Here is a 19,887-nt window from a genome sequence, read left to right as displayed (position 1 = left end):
CCAGGGTTTATCTGTGTGTGACCTTGCAATCAAGACCAAGATAAAGTTCCTTTCTTTTTGATTGGGAATAGTCATTTGGTGAGAAAGATAAAACACTTCAAAGAAGATAGAAAGGCAGAAAGAATAGTCTGTAAAAACAGTGATTATGGCTAATAAATTTTGGATCTGTCTAGCTTCTGAGGAAGCTTAATCTTGTTAACCCAGCCTAAACAGTGAGTGTTTTAAGTCAAGGAGGTAGATGCAAAGAAAGATGCTTACATGTTCCCTACAATTTTCTAAGTATGGTGAATCAGATTTGGCCTCATTCCTTCACAGTGACCTTAGTAACAGAAGTTCTGTCCTTATTAAGTAACTGTAATATCATGGCTCTAAGCCATTTTTCTCTCCTAGTCACAAGATGGGGATGACAGGTGCTCACCATAGGCAGGGATTCTTATTTGAGGACATGATCTGAAAGAATTGTGGCTAAGGCAGGGAAAGCAGGGTGTCTGTGGTTTGGTAATGCAGACAAAACTGCTCACTGAGGAATTTCCACTGCCTTTCCAAAAACACACCTGGAGGGGATGGACTGCAGTCTTGAGAGAGCTTTTGTTCAGTGAGAGGAAGTTAGGCTTATCTTAACCTCAGGAAGTAGCTTGTGATTAAAGTATACTTGAAGCAGTTATTCATAAGTGGAATTCATTTTTGCTCCAGACTTGGAGAAGGGATTGCTCTGATTCCCAGTGTACCTCATTTATACAACTTGTTTTGCTTCACACTGAAGATAAGTTCTTGTTCCACTTGCTTCACCTTAAGACTCTTCCTAGACCTCACAAAGAATCAAGCACTTACTTAACTCTCCTCTCAGTACTACTGTCTTTCCATACTTAGGGTTTCCCGTTGAAAAACAGGGTCCAAGAGAAGGCGGCTCCCAAGTCCTCTGCTTCCCAGACTTGAGTTATGAAACTCATCAGGTTTATGAAGGCAAATTGGTCTGATTATCTTTCTGATTCAGGTAGGGATGATTCTTCATTCTGATCCTTTTTGCTTAGAGATTCACTCCCATTTTCTAAACTTATAATATGAGGTTTCATCCAGCTTAATGACTTCCTTAGTCTCTTGACTAGTTCTTGAGTTAATAGAAGTGATTGGGAAACTGCCAGAATCATTCGAATACTATGTTTGCCACTACCTCAGCACTACATTAGTTTCTAAAGTTAAAATAGTTGGCAAACTTACGTGCTTAACAGGCAACTCACTGCTAACATTATATTGTCCAATGCTGCTGTATTGTCCAAAAGGCTGATTAAACTACATGTTGCCATCATGTTTGGTCTCTAGTCTCTCATGAGTCTTACGTTATGTTTGGTCTCTATACTCTTTTTTTAAATTTTATTTTATTTATTTATTAATTAGACAGAGATCACAAGTAGGCAGAGAGGCAGACAGAGAGAGAGGCGGGGTGGGGGAAGCAGGCTCCCCGCTGAGCAGAGAGCCTGATGTGGGGCTCGATCCCAGGACCCTGGGATCATGACCTGAGCTGAAGGCAGAGGCTTTAACACACTGAGCCACCTAGTTGCCCTTGGTCTCTATACTCTTTATCTTTTTACCAGAGGACATTAAATGGTCTTTTAATCTGCTGCCCTTAGATTGCCTTTGACTTGAGATACTCATGTTTTAACTCTCATTTTAGCCCCCCTTCTCCCTTTAATGAGATACAACTTAACATAAAGTTTGCCCATTTTAAGGGTACAATTTAGTAAGTTTTCATAACTTTGCAGAGTATGTGAACATGACCATAGTTCTGTTCGAGAATATTTCCATCACCCCCAAAAGATCCCCCATGCTTGGTTGAATCCACTCCCTGTACCCACTCCAACCCCTTAGCTGTATGTTCTGTCTCTATAAATTTGTCTTCTCTGTACATTTATATGAATAGGATTATATGAAATATGGTCTTTTGTGTATGGTTTCTTTTACTTAGCAATATGTTTTCAAGGCTGTAGCATGTATTAGTATTTCCTTTTTATGGTTGAATAATATTTCATTGTGTAGGCATGCCACATTTTGTTTGTTCATTCACCACTTAATGGACATTTGGATTACCAGTTTTTGGCTATTATAGATGATACTGTTGAGAACATTGAAAATGTACAAATGTGTGGACATCCATTTTTATTTCTCTTGGGTGGATTCCTAGAAATGGAATTGCTGGGCTCTATGTTTTTATGTTTAACTTTTTTTTTTTTTTTCCCCCAAGATCTTTATTTTGGGAGCAAGAAAATGTGCATGAGTGTGAGTGGAGGGAGGGGTAGGGGAAGAGAATCTTTGAAGCAGACACCCCACAGAATGTAGCTCAGTCCCATGACCCATGAGATCATGATCTGAACTGAAACCAAGAATTGGACACTTGACTGACTCTGAGCCACCAGGAGCCCCTGTATTTAACTTTTTAAAGAAATTGTCAAAGTATTTTCTGAAGTGGCTGTAGTATTTTATATTCCCACAATGAATGAGGTTCTATCACAGATGGTTGTGTGATTTTATGGTTTGTTTTTAGTAGGTTTAAAATGCTATCTCACGGTGCTTTTAACTTGCACTTACAATGATGTGGAGGGGCATCCATTTCTGTGTTTTTCAGTCATTTCTGTATCTTTAGTTAAATGCACGTTCCAGTCTTTCTCCCAGTTTTTAATTAATTGTTGGGTGTTTTTATTATTGAGTTATAAGTGTTCTTTAGATATTTTGGATACAAGCCCTTTATCAGAACTACAGTTTTCAAGTAATTTTTCATGGTCCTTAAATACCTCTTTTAGATCTGTCTTGGCTCACTGAGCCAGAGAATCAGGGAGATCCAGAGTGGTCTTCAGCTCCCCTTCCCTATTCTTTCTGAAATGACAAAACAAATTCTGCAGGTTCTCAGGGTTCTCTTTAAAGTAGACCACATTTTCTTCCTTAAACAAAACCTCAGTTTTTCCTCTCCCCTTTTTTGGGGGGGGGGGGATTTTTTTTAATTTTCTTTTTTCTTTTTAAGAAATACAGAGTCTCTTGGTATGTGCTTTATTTTGGGCTCTGAGCAAATCTATTTTGAAAAGAACCATTTCATTTAGGGTAGTCATTTTCTAAAATCAGGAAAGTTTGTTACTATTTAAACTGTTCTTCTTAGTCCTAGTTAGGCTTCTCTGCATCTTTTCTTCTGCCCACATAGCCTGTATTGAGTTGCCATTATTTTTCTATATCTTGGTGTTTTTCCCCCCTCACTTCTGGTTGTGGAGTGAAAGTCATTACTCTCAACCATCTCTTTCATTGCTGCTACCTCTAAAAAGAAAGGATTTTGTGTTTATGTGACATTACTGCTAATTGTTACTGGGCAACAAACAGTAATAAAAAATCTCAGATATTAGGAAATAGTATGGGTTTTAGAAATTTTAAAGTTTTCATAGTAATTTCTGGTTATAAGTCCTCCTACTGTTCTTTGAAGTTATAAGGCAATCCCCTCAGTGGTGTGGAAAATCTTAAGGTGGTTCTCTGAGCATCTTGAGTTTTTATTTACCTTCGGGATCAACTCTACCCAACTCAAGATTATCCTTGTACCAAATACAGTTGATTCCTGTTGTTTGTGAATTCACTACTTAAAATTTGTTAGATGGTGGCTTTTGAAGTCATTTGTGCACATGGCCATAAGCACCAAATTACCAATTATGTTTCCTTGGGGAAACATAACTCAAACTGTTAATAATTTTAAATCCTTAAAACTCATCCTGGTTGTTTATTTGCTTTATTTTTACAAAAGAGAAAATGAACTTCTAAATATTAAGAGATTTGCCTGAGAATGGCTCAGGAGGGGCCAGAAATGGACCCCAGGTTGCACTGCATTGTCCCCTTCTGTCTCCATTGGCTAAATTTTCCTTCTGTTGTGTTTCTCATTCTGGTGAAAGGTACTTTTTTCCTACCAAAAATTACTTAGATGGAAACCTGGACATCGTACTGTTTTCTCTTTAATTATGTTTTGTGGAATAGGTAACATATTGGTGGGGTTAAAAAAATCCAAAACACATACTTTATTAATTTTAATTTTTATTTTTTGAGAGAGAAAGAGAATGCCTGTGTGTTTGTTGGGGGACAGGCAGAGGGAGAAGAGAATCCCAAGCAGTCTCCATGCCCAGAGTGGAGCCCATCATAGGGCTTGGTCTCACAACCCTGAGAAATCAAGAATCAAACGCTCAACCACCTGAGCCACCGAGGTGCCCCTCAAAAGGCATACTTTAAAAGGTTTTCCTTTTCTCCGTTTTTTTCTGTTTGTCTTTCCATTTCAAGAATAGCTTCATAGAATCTGGGATACCTCTTCTTTTGCATAATACTCACATGATTGTAGGGCTAATAGTTGACTTGAAGTCATATTTTTCTTAGGTATGTAAAGGAAAATATGTATTGTATTTTAGAAGATTCCTATCAACAGCTAAAATTAGTAAGATTTCTTTTGAAAGGAATGTTTTATCTTCTGTTTTCTGTGGGATGCCTGTTCTATAATAATAACATAAAATGGATCTGACATATACTTAATGACCTTTGCTAGTGTACTTTAAGACATGAAAAATAGCATTTTAGGCTTTGTGTATATCATTTGCCTCAGTCTTGGTTGTGAACCTTTTAAGTTTGGGACCATAGCTACTTTTTTTTTTTTTTTTAAAGATTTATTTATTTATTTGATAGACAGAGATCACAAGTAGGCAGAGAGGCAGGCAGAGAGAGAGGGGGAAGCAGGCTCCCTGCTGAGCGGAGAGCCTAATGTGGGGCTCGATTCCCGGACCCTGGGATTGGGATCATGACCTGAGCTGAATGAAGGCAGAGGCTTAACCCACTGAGCCACCCAAGCGCCCCATAGCTACATTTTTGTGCTTTACCATTCTTTTAAAAAAATATTAATTATATCGAATATTTGCGCCATCTACTGAGGATACAGCAGTGCAGAAGGCAACCTGTAACATTGAAATTGTGCCTATCATCTCTGAACTAGCTATAGAAGCATTGTGTCAGTTTCATTGGCTGTTCTCTTCATTTAGTTCATGGTATTTATACTATGTGAATTGGTCACTACACTGGCCCCAGCATATCTTCAGGTATTTCACAAATAAATATTCAGTGGAATGAAAGAGCTATTGAAAATGGCTTCCAGGGGAAATGATTGCATTAAAAAGAATTTAGATAAAAAGCTAAAGCTGTTTAAATTAGCTTTGAAAACTTTTCCATTTTGTAGGTGAGCACAGCTTTTTCTCAGTTTACTGAATTTCATAGAAACAATTGATATTAATGTTCCACTGTAGAAATAGTCAGAAGTTGTGAAGATACTGGACTTGACTATTAGCCTACTGTGTGGAAATATGTAAATGAGCTGATTTTGATGTCTGTTTTTGGTATTTTAGAGATGTAGTTTATGTAGGGGCTTGGATCCATTTTCTGTAACCGTTTAAAACAAAATGTTCAGATTTTATGTTAATACATGTCTGAGATTTAAGTGTAATAAAGAAAAGCTGCTTATAAATCCATCAGCTGAGAGGAACTCAAGGGACTGGAACTGGAACTTTCTGGAAAATTTTTCAGGATTTGCTTGTTAAGGCCTTTCCTAAACCTAGAGAGCAGAGAACCAAGTCTCTGGTCTAATCTTGGATATAATCCAACTAGCTTCAGAATGGTTTCGCTAACGTGGCCAGACTCAGCAAACTTTGACAGTGTTTGTTTTTCTTTAATGTGCTCATTTTGTGTGATATAATAGGATGGAGAAACCATAAGAAATTAATTGTATCTTAAGTATCAATAGATGAGATCTGTTTCTTTTAATCTAGTTAATGATTACCTAATCTTTTGCTGATTCCTTTTACTCCCCTTTCCTTTACCTACCTTCACACTATTGTATGTCTCTTTGTTCTACTCCAGGGTGTTCACAGGAGTGAAACCTAATCTTGTCTGCTTACCTATTACTGTCTCTGAATTCTTAGAAACTTACAAGGCTTTCCAAAGATGCCTTATTTTATACAACTGAAATTAGTAATAAAATATCATTAGAACTTCCTAGAAGATATTTTTACAATACGTATTTCAGTTCTTACTGAGAAACTTTACACTGGTTTTCATAGAAACCAAAAAACTGGTTCACCTGCTCCCTCTTGTGGTAAATACTTAGTTTTATCCATAATGCTTTTATTTGCAGTTATTAACTCTTGGTAACACTTTACCAGTGAGGGCAGAGATTTGGATAGTCCAAACGGATTTTAAATATTAGGAAGATGGTGGCTAGTGTGCTTAACCTGGGCTGCATTTAAGGTTATCGGCAGGACCTGGGCCATACCCTAGGAGATTCCCTCTGCCTGCCTTAGGTGGGAACCAAGCATTTACAGTTTAAATCAAATTAAATTCTATCTACCTTTAATTATTATTTAAAAATTCCCAGGTATGCAGTCAGAGTTGAGAACTATTTAGAGGTTACAGTTTTGCTTCTGTAGCTAATTAGTTCTGTATACCAAGAGAGGGCATGTTATGATTTCTAATAATTTGTACCCGTTTTGTACATCATAGTGTATAAAGCACTATGTAAATTAAAGCATAATTTACTTGGTTTTCCCAGGAACCGATTTTACGCAGTAGGAAAGACTTCAAAGGGTAAGTGACTGGTCTCAGCTCATGCAGCTGTTAGGAGGAGGAACCAGATTGGAAACAAGGACATCTAACTTTAAATCCACTCTTTCCTACCACTCCATAGAATGTAGATCTGAGTCCTCAGTTGAAATGATGGATCTTAAACTAGTTTATCTTGAGAGCTCTTCTGGTTTTGGTATCATGAAGAATTTTTTTTTGGCCTGTAGCTGTGTTCTATAAATTAGCTTTACTAAAACAAAATACTAAAGGCACTGAAAACTTCATTAAAATGTTGTGTAAAGCTCTCCTGATTTCCCTGGATTGCCTTAGGCCAGCTCTAACCTTCATACCACATTCAAAACAACCTTTCAGGGTGCCTCAGAGAAGGAAGCTGGAGTATTGGGTGTCACATAGGGTCAACATACATGTAAAAAAAAAAAAAAGATCTAGATATTGTATAGATTACTAAACCTAGTAATTATTGACCTTTATATAATAAATGTGCTTTGATTATTGACTGATAGATGATAAATGAGGTAGATTAGATCCCACTACTACAAAGGAAAAATAGTCCCAATTTTATTATATTGGATTTTGTTATATTTGTTATTGCTCTTAATAAATAGGCCTTTCCAGCCTTAAAAATCACATCTAACATTACATAGGACACCTAGGTTTTTCTAGTAACTATTTGTCTTAAGAAGCTTTGACTTCTGTGAACTGTATATATTTCAATTTTTTCTTTAATGTTTACCTTTTAAAGGTAATGGTCAACTGTTAGTACTTTTAAAAAAATATGTATTACAAAAATGATGCATTTATCATTTTACAGAAAAACTTCACATTGGAAAATACGAAATAGCATTGGAAACTATTGAATAGAAAATTAAACTTGCACTTATCTGTTAGATGGTGTTAGAAAGTGTTGACAAAGTTTGTCTTTTGGATACTGTTTCATTTTTTTCCATTGACCTTTCCATTGTACCTTTCTGTCAGAATTATTGTCTATTTTATTAATTTGAAAAATCTCATACTGAAGTTTTTTCCCATCTCTCGGACTAGCTTACTCTTTTTTGATTGAAAGGTTACAGGTATAGTTAAGTCAGGACACTTTAGGCAAGGGTATATGTAATGATGGAAGTGTGTCCTTCTCACCTTAGATCTCTTAGTTCCTTTCCTTAGAAGCAGCTTTGTGTGCTTTTTTAGTTTGCTGTTTAATATAGATGTCAAATGCGAGTTTTAATAAACAGTATCACGCTACATTTTTTATCATACAATTGCTGTGTTCTATTTGCATATCACATTCTAAATAAATGAGATCGTGACATTGCTATTTAAGTTCTGCCTTTTAATAATGCATTATTTTAGATTTATTTTTTCAATATTATTACTGTTTATTAGTGATAAAGGTACTTTTTTCTGTTATTTAATTTTATTCACAAAAAATCATAAATGTTTTTTCATTAGAAGTTAATACATAGTCTATTCTGCATGTCTATTTATGATATTGTTAAGTCCTTTATACGTTAATGAAATTGTTTTCACTTTATGTTAATGTAAAAAACAAGTTATATGAAAAACATTCTTAGGATGTTTTCTGAATGAACTTTAATCTTATTTCCAGAAGTTGTCACTTTGGTTTTAGACTATAAGCAGAAAGTAAGGAAAGGAAAAAGAGACCAGTGGTACCTTCAAGTGATGAACACCTGTGTAGTCCCTTTGATCTAGAACTCTGAAGTCTGACTCCCTCTGTTAAGAAAGCAGTTTGAAAGACTGAATAGAAGCCATGGTTTCTGGATTCTTTACTTGACACCTTTATTGCAGTGCTTATGCATTTGGTCCTAACAGGAAACCTCAAATTATAGCAGTATTGATGTTTTTCATTGATCTCTTACCCATGTAGCCCTAGTTTTGTTTTGTGTTCATAAAAATAGTTGATTAGTATAGCTAGTTTCTTAATGGATGATGAAAATATGGAAGTCTCTGTTTTAAATGGATCTCCTTTAAGGATTAAAGGAATTCATTTCATAGAACAGTATTTTCCTTATTATATACATAATGTTAAATAATTGTGGTTTAATTTGAGTTTTTAAATGAGGAAAACTTTATTCAGTGGTTGCTAACATTCTTTAATTCCTTATGGAAATTCAAGTTATTGAAATACTCAGATTTTGTATAAATTAAAAAAAGAGATGTCACCATGTATTCTTCTGTAAGTTTAGTTTTTAGTCACTTTATTTTTTGAAAAGTGTTTTTGTTTGACTCAATTTATGGTAAAATAAGGAATTACAAGGGTTCTTAAATGCTATCAGATGGATGTTCCAGTTTTCAGATGAAGACGGTTCAATCATATGGAGACAAAAACAAATCAAAACATTTAAGTTTGCATCAGAATAACTTAAAAGCATAAAAACAGTGCAAAGGAAGTTAATTCTATCTGTTGTATTTTGATGGATCAGATAACTTTTTTTTAACCTCCTTATCTGAATAAATTTCTCAAATAGAGCCAGTTTTTTTTTTTTTTAAATAATACTAATCAAATGCAATATGATAGAAATGTAGTAGGATAAAGCATTATCTGATTCTGGTTTGAAGATAGTCTCCAAATATTTTGGTTTAATTTTTATAGTTAAGTGGTTCTAGATCACTTTTTTTTCATGTGCTCTCTGAACATTCAAACATGGTAATCGGTGACTTTTGTTGTTGTTGTTGTTTTAAAAAATCTTAGAGGTCAGTAGAACTTCACCTTACATTGTATTTTAATGACATTCAGTAGGAGGCATGTTGAGTTAATTAGTTCCTAAGATACAGAAAGTATGTGTAAGATAGAGAAAATACATACTCAAACTTCTTCCTAGGAGACCAATTCCAAAATAACAAAATATGTAACAAAAATATAGAATGGAAAACCCTGTTCGGCTCAATTTTGGAAGTTCAAAAGTAACTAGCCTAACGAGAGGAGTTGGTGTGTGTGTGTTACTTTCATGTGTCTCATGGGGCAGGCAGTAATGCACAGAAGCTTTAGGAAATGTGAATCCTGTAGGTCATATTCTCAGTGAAGTATACTAGGATGCCATCTGAGGACCATCTCCTGGGCTCACTCATCTTTTTCTCATTCCTGTGATATCACTTATCCATGGCTATGGGTAAAAAGAAATACTAAGTGAAGTGTGAAGTGTGCTAGAATAGGAGAGTAAGATCAGCTCTGCAATGAAGTGTCTCCATGGCCACATTCTGCTAGACACTGGGAACTACAAAAGGCATAACATAGAATGTGGTCTTGGCCCTCCAGGAATTTAACATTTAGCGTGTTGGTGTGAGATATTTATATAGCATCTATGTTAGCCCATGGTTTCACGCATTTTAGAATTGCCGAATTTTTAGAAATGATAAATGAAAATGTAATGGTAAAGAACTATGTAGGAATATAATTATTTCTTTGTCAGTATTGTCCTGACAGATAAGCTTTTCTCTTGAGAGAACTCTTCCTTACTTAGCCTTTCTGTTTTTCTTTTCTTCATTTTTAATTAAAGCCATGTAAGTAGTGAGATTTCCATTTAGCATTTTAAATCTGGCTAGCAAATGTGCATATATTTAAGCCTTTAAATGCTCCTGTGATAGATAAATGAGCAGAAATTAAAAGAGCTCTGTAAAGACATATTACTAATATATATATATACATATACGTATATTATAAAAATGCTGCTGCTACAATTGCAGGTCCTTTTGGAATAAATCATGGGATTGAGCTTCATTCAGATGTGGTGGAATATGCCAAGGAAAAACTGGAGAGCTTCATCAAAAATAGTGATAGCTTTGATAAGTAAGTATTCACATCTATAGTTTTGGTTTGAAAGCAGCTGATAAGTAGATATATATGACATGTGTGTTCCTTAGTGCTATTTATTGATCCTGAATTACTCAATTGAATGCAGCAAAAATCAGTGTGGTATAAAATGACTGAAGAAATTAAGTTAGAAAAATTATTTGATACTGTAATTTTTGTTCTACCTAAGCTTATAGTAAATTACAAATAAATTTATAATTCTGTATTACCATCACTTTATTAGTGATAGTAATGTTTCATTCATTAGATAGCATACAAGTACTTTTTGGAAAAAGAATGTAAAGATGCTTGGCTTTAGAGAATTCTGGAACTGGTTTTATACCTTTGGAATGGTATTTAAGAGATCCGCCCTCTTTATAAAATAAGGGTGATACTTGTTAGCATACAAAGGAGTTTTTAAAAAACATTGAATTACCTTGTAATATAGCTAGAGATAATTATGATAGAAATACCTTGATCTATTTTGTGATAAGGGTATGTTTGAGCAATTTCTTTAGAAAACCATGGTTTTGAACTCTTATTTTGCCTCAAAGAAATACTGCACAGACTTTGGTCCTTAGCCTGGTAGGGGAGTCTTCTTGGTGTGTAACGTTACCAAAATTCAGCAGCGTCAGAATTATGGGTCCACAGTGTCTTGTGCTAAAATCCATGAACTCTGTGAGATTCTAAAAATTTGACAGCATTTATATCTCTCAACTCATATTTTTAAAGAAAGGAAGTTCTAAAATCTTCAAACACTAGCTTACAGCTCAGTCACCTTCTGTAGCAAAATTTTAGTACAAAACCAGAGTTCCAACTTGGGCTTTTTGGGAGTGGGTCTTCTTCACTCATCTCTCTACACCCTGGCCATGACCATGGAGTTGAGAAATTGGAGGTCTGAGTCAGAGCTGAGGGTTTTTTCCCAGAGAGTCTTAAGCTTGAGACAGTACCATGAAGGAAGCAGGGAAGACCCTGTGAATGTCTGTTGGAGTGTATTTTCCTTCTTTTCCATTCTCTGCCTTTTCTCTCCCTCCACTTGCTCTTTGCTTTTACTCCCCTTGCCTTTGGCCCCATGTGTCTGTCCTCTGGCAAGTGGCACTTGATTGGTTGAAGAACAGAAAACTGCTACAAAATCCTCAGTGTTACAAAGGGAAGGAGAGGTCTTGTGTGTATAGGTGTGATTGTAATTGGGTTATTAAAGACCTCAGGCAGGCTTGAGAGAGTTGGAAAACGTTCAGGTTTATTTTGTTCTATAATTAATACAGTGTATTTGAGCAAGCTATTTGAATTTTCTGCATCAACTTGCTGAATACCATCATTTATCTTATTTCTGTATGTCTTTATGAATAGTTAAAATTTAATTCACATTTTACATTTTGAATCATTTTTCAAGTGCTTACCGTGTTGGTTCATTTTCTATTTCCAAGAATAACAAATTGTTTGACAGAAATAAAATAGTTTCTAGCCTGTGTTGTTTTATAAGAACTTGGGATTCAATTTCATCATTCTTTTGTGTCTTGTGTTTCTGATGATTTGTAGTATGTTAAATGCTTAAGATACGAAATGAGAATTTTTTATATTGTTTATTAGAGGTATAGAATTTTGTTGAATTTATTGAATTCCTATTGTATGTGTTTTGATGTTGAAAGAGTGTACACATAAGGACTTTGTGAATACATTTGAACTTAGAAAATATAAAAGTACTATTAGTAGAAACCATTGTTTAAGGTCTAACTTAAGGTCTATTATATATTAGATAGAAATACATTTCAGGCAGAACACACACAAGGATGAACCTTGAATCACTGAAACACCTTTGTACAAGTATCTCTGGAGCTCAAGTTTATTGCTGAAAAGTGGGCATGGTCCTGGGAAAGAGTAAAATATGTCTTTATTCAAAGAATTTCTATGTTGATGTAATTTAAATATTAAATAATCCCCAACAGAGAAGTTCGAAGACTATATTTGTGTCTCGATTTAAAAAAAAATTTCTGAAATTATTTCTATATAATTGTAAAATGATTAGATTTCCTTGTATTTCTTGAGTTACTCTGTTAAGCAGATTTGTTACTCATAAAATGATGAATCATTTATGGTGACATGACTGATATAAATGTTTCTTTATAATTTTCAGTAGTCTTGTTATTTTAGTTAAAATAATTAGGCTTTTTAATGTAGTTCTTTCTGAAGTGTTGCAACTTATTTTTAAAACAGATTGAGACATTGATAAACCAGTCTAAAATAACTAATTCTGGAAATGTTATCTATTCTGGTTTTCATAGTGTTATGAAGTGTTAGTAAAAATTTTCAGATTATAAAAGTATCTTGCATACAAAAAGTAGTAAGTACTGGGAAAATGTTTCATTTTCCATAAAGTAGTGAATGGTTGTAAGCTTAGTAAAGTTGATGTGTAACTCATTGATCTTTATATTTTTTGATCTTTATATTACTTGGTTTTGGTGATAGAAATTCTAAAGATACAATGGTTTTCTTTCTATCTTGTGTTTTGATGATTTCTTCACAATTTTTCTTGATGTTTGTGGGTGATATTTCCATTTATAGTAAATTTTTTGAATTAGAAAAACTTGAGGAGCAAGTCATTTTAAAAATCCCATTTCCAAGCAGTTTCATTATGTTTAATTGTATTATGGTATATCAAAATACATATTTTAATTAACAAAATATAAAGTATCTCTGTTACATTATTTGCTATTTTTGTATTCCTTAGTACCAGATCATCCTTGATTATATGTAATACAGAGAATAGATCTCTAAAACCCAATACTCTTCCCAATTTGACGTAACCTGTTTGTTTGGATCTTTTTTATCAGTTCTTTTTTCAAAAGTGTTGTTATGTCACTTACAATTTAAATTGCATCTTATAAATCTGTTGGAAATCATAATGAACTCTAGATGTAGTAGATGGGAAAGAATCTATAAACTATATATATATATATGTGTGTAATATGTGTGTGTGTGTGTGTGTGTATGGTAAGGTGACTGTTTAAAAAGTACAGAGGTGTGTTTTATAAAGCAGACTTGGTTCCTGAGTCTTGAAAGTAGCATTTCTTCTTTTAGAAGAAAGAATCTTTGTTGTAATGTATATACTTTAGTTTAGTTTCCATGCCTTACTCTTGTATCAGCAAATGAAATAATTTGGAGAGGCTACTCTGAATTTACTGTATTTGGAGATGGGCAGGAAGGGGGAACTCTGCTATATGGTTTATCCCTTTGTTCTACCTGTGGTATTTCCAGAATTGCTGAAATTTCCTTATGAAACAGACATTTAATTTCAAAGTTCTTCCTAAATATTGGCAAAACTTTAACAGTAAAGGACCAAATAGAAACTATTTTGGGCTTCCTGGGCTCAATGATCCGTGCAGCAGCTGCTCAACTCTGCCGTTGTAGTGCAGAAGCAGCCTTAGACACCATGAAAGTGAGTAAGTATGGGGTGTTCTAGTAACACTTTATTTACAGAAAGATGCAACAGGCTGGATTTGGCCTGTCTGCTGCCCCCTGTTCTGCTCTTCACACATACTCTTTAGAACACCTTTATTTTAGCCCACTCTGATCTAGACAAGTTTTTGGGCCTAGGTTTTAAAGGCTTTTATGAGGGAAGAAGTTTGCAGAATGTCAAATTATCAGTATTTGTGCTTGAACAGTAAGCAAAATAATCTCTCCAGTTACAGGAACGTGGAAGAGTAAGTCAGTTGAAGTAGCCTGAATTGCAAACTTTTATCCCCTAAGTACTTTGCAAATGAGTAGTAATTAGTATAATATTTGTTCATATCAGTAGTCATGTACTTCATGTGCATGAGGTTGACTTAGCTCTCTGGAATGTGTGATTTGGAATGTGCCATTTCCTTACAACAGATGAGTCCTCCTATTTCCCCTCAGTTTCAAGGGTACTGTAGCTGACTTTGGAAATATTCTAACGTCAGTAGCCAAATGAGTGCAGCATGGTCTGATTTATTTGAAAATTTTCATTCTATTTAAACAGGGAGGACTATTGTTTCTATGTAGTTTGTCATACAATGAGTCATGATAGGAGTACTGAAAAACTAATGAGATAATAAAAAATAATGTGTTGTCTGTTCATTAAGTACCATGTACCATCCATTCTAAGTGCTTAGTCCACAGCCCAGCAGGCAGTATTAGTGTCCACATTGCCGAGGTGGGAAAACCGAGGAGTAGACAGGCTGTGACCTCATTAAGCCAGCCTTCTTATTTAGTTCTGATTTAGCTATGGTGATGTAAACACTGATTTATTCTAATATTTCCTCCAAACAGTAAGCTGCTACCCATGGATTACTATTGAGCAACTGAGCTCCAAATTAAAAAGTTGAAGCAACATTTACTTTCTCATCATCTACTTCCCTCAGGTTAAAATTAAGGAATGCTGTTAACATGGTTAATTGCACCACAGCTTTTTATTACAAAGCACACCTGCTCTGTTCATTAATAAAACTCCCCTATGGTATGAGTTACTTTTGAGGGCAGAGATGACTGGGAGAGACAATGCAGTCCTCAATTTTAGTTGAGGCATAAGTTTTGTTTTTTGTTTTTTGTTTTTTTGTTTTTGTTTTTGTTTTGAGGCATAAGTTAAGTGTAGAGTTGGTATTTTAGACTATTTATTTAATTGATTTATGACAGTATCTAGTGGCATAAGTTTATCTTTAATTACAGGTTCATTTTTCATGTGATTTGGTTTACATTGGAAAAATTAAATGCTTCCAAATCCTGTCAGCTTTGTCATGGGAGTAGTCTTTAAGAGAATTACAGAATACTTGAAGTAGTTTTGCTATCCGCAAATAGATATTCAACATTATTACAAAATAGTTCTCAGATATTTGAATGGTTTGATATGCCAATAATGTTCAGATGGTAGTTTTATAACAGTTATTACAGGTTGTACACCATTTTAAATCATGACAAACATTCAAGTGGTGGTAACAAATGCTTGATAATAGTCATCCGGGCTATGTATCAGTTTTGTATTTTAACATCAATGAGAGATGGAATGGGGAAAAGTTGGATGGCTTCAAAATATTTATAGGAGAATAAATCATTGTTGAAATACTGAAGGCTCACTTTTTGGTAATGTACCTGCACATTTCCTATAAAGTGTTCGGAGATTGTTTTTGATTCCATGGATTTTCCTAAAGCTTCATTCAATGGAAGAAAAATATGTGTACTTATTCTTAACATTTTGCTTTAAATAATTCTTGAATTATTCTGAGATGAGTTTGGTGCAGTTGGAAGGGAAAACACTTGAAAAGGTAAAGTCTTTGTTTTTTTGAATTTTACTTTATTCAATAGCATAATAATTGATTGTAAGTCTTTGAATGGTATAACTGCATTTGGAGATCAAGATATAATGTTTCCCTGGATTTTCTTCCCAGTGGAAAGTGTTGAAGTTTTGTCTTGTTTTGACTGAGTACTCATACCTCTTAAAACCCAAAATGTGTATTTTGACAAAGTGTTTTGAGAAAAAGAGGTTTCTGTGATTCAGTTGGCAGATTGTTTTGGATGAGATATAAGAACAAGGTAGAATTTTCTCCTATGACCTTGAAATCATTTATTCCATTGGAATAATTGTCTAAACTTTCAATGACAGCATCCTGTGGCACATGATAAACTAGGTGTGCAAATTTTCAGCCCCCACTTCAACAGTGTATTGAAGGGGAATGTTGTTTTTTCTACTCTCAGTCAGCTCCTAGACCTAGACTATCCGTCTAAGAGGGAAGCTGCAGGGCAAGGCTAGGTCACCCTGATCTCCTAGCAGCTTATCAAAAGAATTATATGGGCAAGTTGGCAAGGTCCCTGCTGTGAAGGAAATCATCTGTCCATCTCCAGACGAAGATATTCCAACACGCACCTATAAAGAAAACCACTGCTAAGGTAAGTGATGAGAATCCCGGTGTTATTTTGGGCAAGTGTTCATGTTGTAAATCAAGATAATATGTGCTCTATATTTTCCACAATTGATTTTCAGTGTACACTTTAGTAAGAGTGTGCCATATATTTTCCCCTCTGCATAAAAGTCTAAAAACAGTTACTAGATTTTCAGATTTAAATCAGCAAGTGATTATATAAGTCTAATGTGAATCAATCTGTAGTTATTACATGTATTTCAGACTGTTTATTTTGTATACAGATAAGTTACATTGTTAGGTATAATTCAGTATAATTTAGGAGTATGAGTCATCTCCATCTGGGAAGTTGTGTTTTAGAAATTTTTTTCAAAGAATAAAAATGATTGCTACTTTTCATTTTACTAACAGACAAAATTTTAATGAATTTTCCTAAATTAAGAAAAAAAATTAGGTCAAGCACGCGTGAATCATACTTTTATGAATACAGTACTAACCACATAGGAAATGCCATTTTGGTATACCTCTTGCTTTCTCCACCACTCAGGTTTTGTATAGTATGTGGTTGATGTGAAAAAATGGAATTTGGATTTTCCTTTTCACTATTTTTAACCTAGATTTTATGTATAGATCTATAAATAGTGTAGTACTATTTTGTAATAAACTGAAAACTTCTGGTTAGTTTATTGCTGAAGTCTTCCAGTTTATACACAAGTTGTATTTGTGGTTTAAAACATGTCCTTTGCCTCTGTAGAGGTTTGTGGAAACCTAGGTGAGATGCAGCGTTCAGAAGATAGTGAAAGTCTACGGAAGAAAATGTTTTCTTTCTTTTCCTGTCTACATTGGAAGACTGAGTAGGAATTGTAATTTACTTTGATAACATGGTAGCCATCATCCACGTCTCCAGTCACTTGTTTAGCTCTTTGTAAATATTGGCATGAGCATGATCTGACACAGGTAGGACCATATCCATAAACATTGCCCTAAGCATTTTTAATTCATAGACTTTCTCAAAAAATATTCTTAGCCTTAGAAACGATATGGGTTTATTTATGTGAAATGCTATTATAAAAATAAGCCATAGTTTTAATATTAGAATACCAAATGTCTAAGTAAGACCCTCAACTATGTACCTAGTTAGAAATACTAAAGCTCATCTCTAAGTCCTTTATTAGAAAAGATAATCCATTACCCATTTATTTTTTATGTGTGTGTGTGTGTGTGTGTAATTGCAATTTGAGAATTTTTTTGTGTTCCTTACTGATGTGAAGGATTCATTTATTACTGGTAGAAAAGATCAAGCCATAATTACAAAAAGGAATCCCCAGATAGGACAGTCTCTGGTAGATGTTTTTCTTAATAACCACTAAATTGGTAGTGTTACAGTTTTTTTTGTGATGTGTTTGGCATGTGAATTTTCTGTGTTCTAGATGTTTTAGTGCCAACATTTAAAAATACACAGTGTTCTCCCCGGTGTTACTTTTGTCCCTGCAGTTTTACTATTTTGTATTTAGAAATAGTCCAATACTTTGGAACATCTCAAGTTTGATTAACCTTTCAGGTTTGAGTATTCTGTTAAAGGAAATTAATATGACTATGGTAAATGAAAGTGTAAAGTAAAGATCCCATATGTATTTGTTAGAAATAATATTCCATTTGGACTAGTAGAATTTGATAGATTTAGAGATCTGATTTTCAGTATAATGATCCTTTGTATTACTCCCTAAGTGGAAGCAAATGTACTTGTGTTAATCTGTATTACAGGGGAAGAAAGCATTAATTTGTTTCCTAAAATTATGGTGGCTTATTTAAGATCTTCAGAAAGGCCCCCCAAAAGTGCCTTTCAGTTATAGAACAGTTGATTTATTCATTAAAGACAAAGGTTTTTTTTTTTTTAAATTATTTGAGTTTTGCTTTTTTAATTATTTTGAGAAAAACTGTATTCTGTAGCATAAGGTTATGGCTTTCTATAGCGATTAATTTAGTAAAACAAGAATCATCATACTGATATAGAAAGTGCCATAGGCATATATTTTTCCTGTAACTTTCTGGGCAAGTTTCTCTTCTAGCCCTGAGCTTTTTTTGGGGGGGTTCATGTTCAAAGTTGGCAGGTGGAAAAGTTGACAAAACATACGTTTTTTATATGGTTCACTCAGTAAATACACTTTGAGGACTGTAATAGGTAATGGAGATACATTTTAAAATTACAGAAGAAATACTCACAGAAGTAACAGGAAAACCAGGAGAATGTTTCAAAGAGTAGATTGTCTTAAGGAGAAAGTATCTGAAGCTCTTAGTTACAAGTGATAGATAAGTAGAAGGGTATTTGTTTAGTATCTTTAGTTTATGTGGCTGTTGAAATATGCACAAACACACACATTCTCACACACTCACCCACCCCTATACACATAAATATAAAAGAAGTATTGAGTTATTTTATATTTATTTTGGACTAAATCTTTGAAGTCCCATGTGAATTTTATCCTTAAAGTACATTTCGATTTGGACTAGCTGCATTTTAAAGGCTCAGTATCCACATGTGGCTAGTGACTACCATCTTGGCTACCATGTACCTCTAGATTGACCTGTCTCATCTTTCAGATCTTGACATTTCTCAGGGAAACTTTCTCTGGTTCCATAGGTCTGTCCATTTCCTTTCGTCCTCAGTTTTATGGAATCCTATTCCTTTCCTTTAGATAAAGCATTTATCATAGTTGTAAATCTTTATTACTGTGATTCTTCGATGTTCATCTCTTCAACTAGACGTAGGCATGATTGTTTCTCATTGTCTTTTCAATCTTTACACAAAACGGGTGCTCAGTAAATAATATTTCACTTAGCAAATTGTACTTATTAATAGTATAAGGAAATTTGACCAGAATCACACATTTGGTTTTAAAATCAGGCACTGAATTCTTTCTAATTAATTTTTTGGGATGAAGACATAAAAAATATCACTTATCTGAGAAGTGGTTTTAATTATAAGTTGTTTACTTGCAGTGATATTGTCCTAGGTAATAGTTCTCGAAGCTGTCTTTTATTTTTAGTAGGTAGAAAGCTTTTAAAACCATAAATGTATTTTTGAGTTTATTTAACAGACTTGATAAAGAGGTTTTAATAATTTAATTTTTAAAATATAAATTCCCTGCTCATATTCATCCTGAAAATAAGACTAACTTAAATTATTATAAAATTAAATTATTTAAGGTGAGTTTTTAAAAGAATAAATATTTTTAGATAGACTTCATTGAAAATAGTCTAACTTTCTCATTTTAAAGAATTCTTATTGTGAGTTTGGTGGAAATGATTAAACCACATGATTCACGTTATCCTGTTAGTTAAAAGTCAAGAAATTGTATTTTGGCCATATTTTAGACAATCATAAGTTGTACCATAGTCTTGAGTTTAAAAGGAATTTAAGCATGGTCCCCAACGTAAGTTAAGTTTACACTTCCTATGTACTATGCAAATAGAATGAGATACTGTTAAGTAGAGTTGGGTAAGATTCATTTCTAAAACTAATATTTGAACTGTATCTTGAAGGGATAGAAGGCATTTATCAAGGGAAGAGGAGAA

General features: G+C 34.0%; 1 protein-coding gene across 5 annotated transcripts in view; it reads left to right on the top strand.

The window, feature by feature from the left end:
• PCMTD1 (protein-L-isoaspartate (D-aspartate) O-methyltransferase domain containing 1) overlaps window positions 1-19,887 on the top strand; it is a 63,113-nt gene that overhangs the window by 29,791 nt on the left and 13,435 nt on the right. For 3 of the 5 annotated variants that reach the window (XM_032315443.1, XM_032315444.1, XM_032315447.1), the window contains one exon: window positions 10,333-10,435. In XM_032315443.1, coding sequence (XP_032171334.1) covers window positions 10,333-10,435 — 103 coding nt within the window. Of the gene's footprint in view, window positions 1-10,332; window positions 10,436-16,147; window positions 16,340-17,065; window positions 17,269-19,887 lie in introns of those variants that run through there. The other 2 variants (XM_032315446.1, XM_032315445.1) reach the window with 2 other exon arrangements.

The sequence above is a fragment of the Mustela erminea genome, chromosome 16 (assembly GCF_009829155.1).
Source record: "Mustela erminea isolate mMusErm1 chromosome 16, mMusErm1.Pri, whole genome shotgun sequence".
NCBI lineage: Eukaryota > Metazoa > Chordata > Mammalia > Carnivora > Mustelidae > Mustela > Mustela erminea.
Note: the sequence above shows the minus strand (reverse complement) of the source record. Positions and strands in the feature narration are given on the sequence as shown.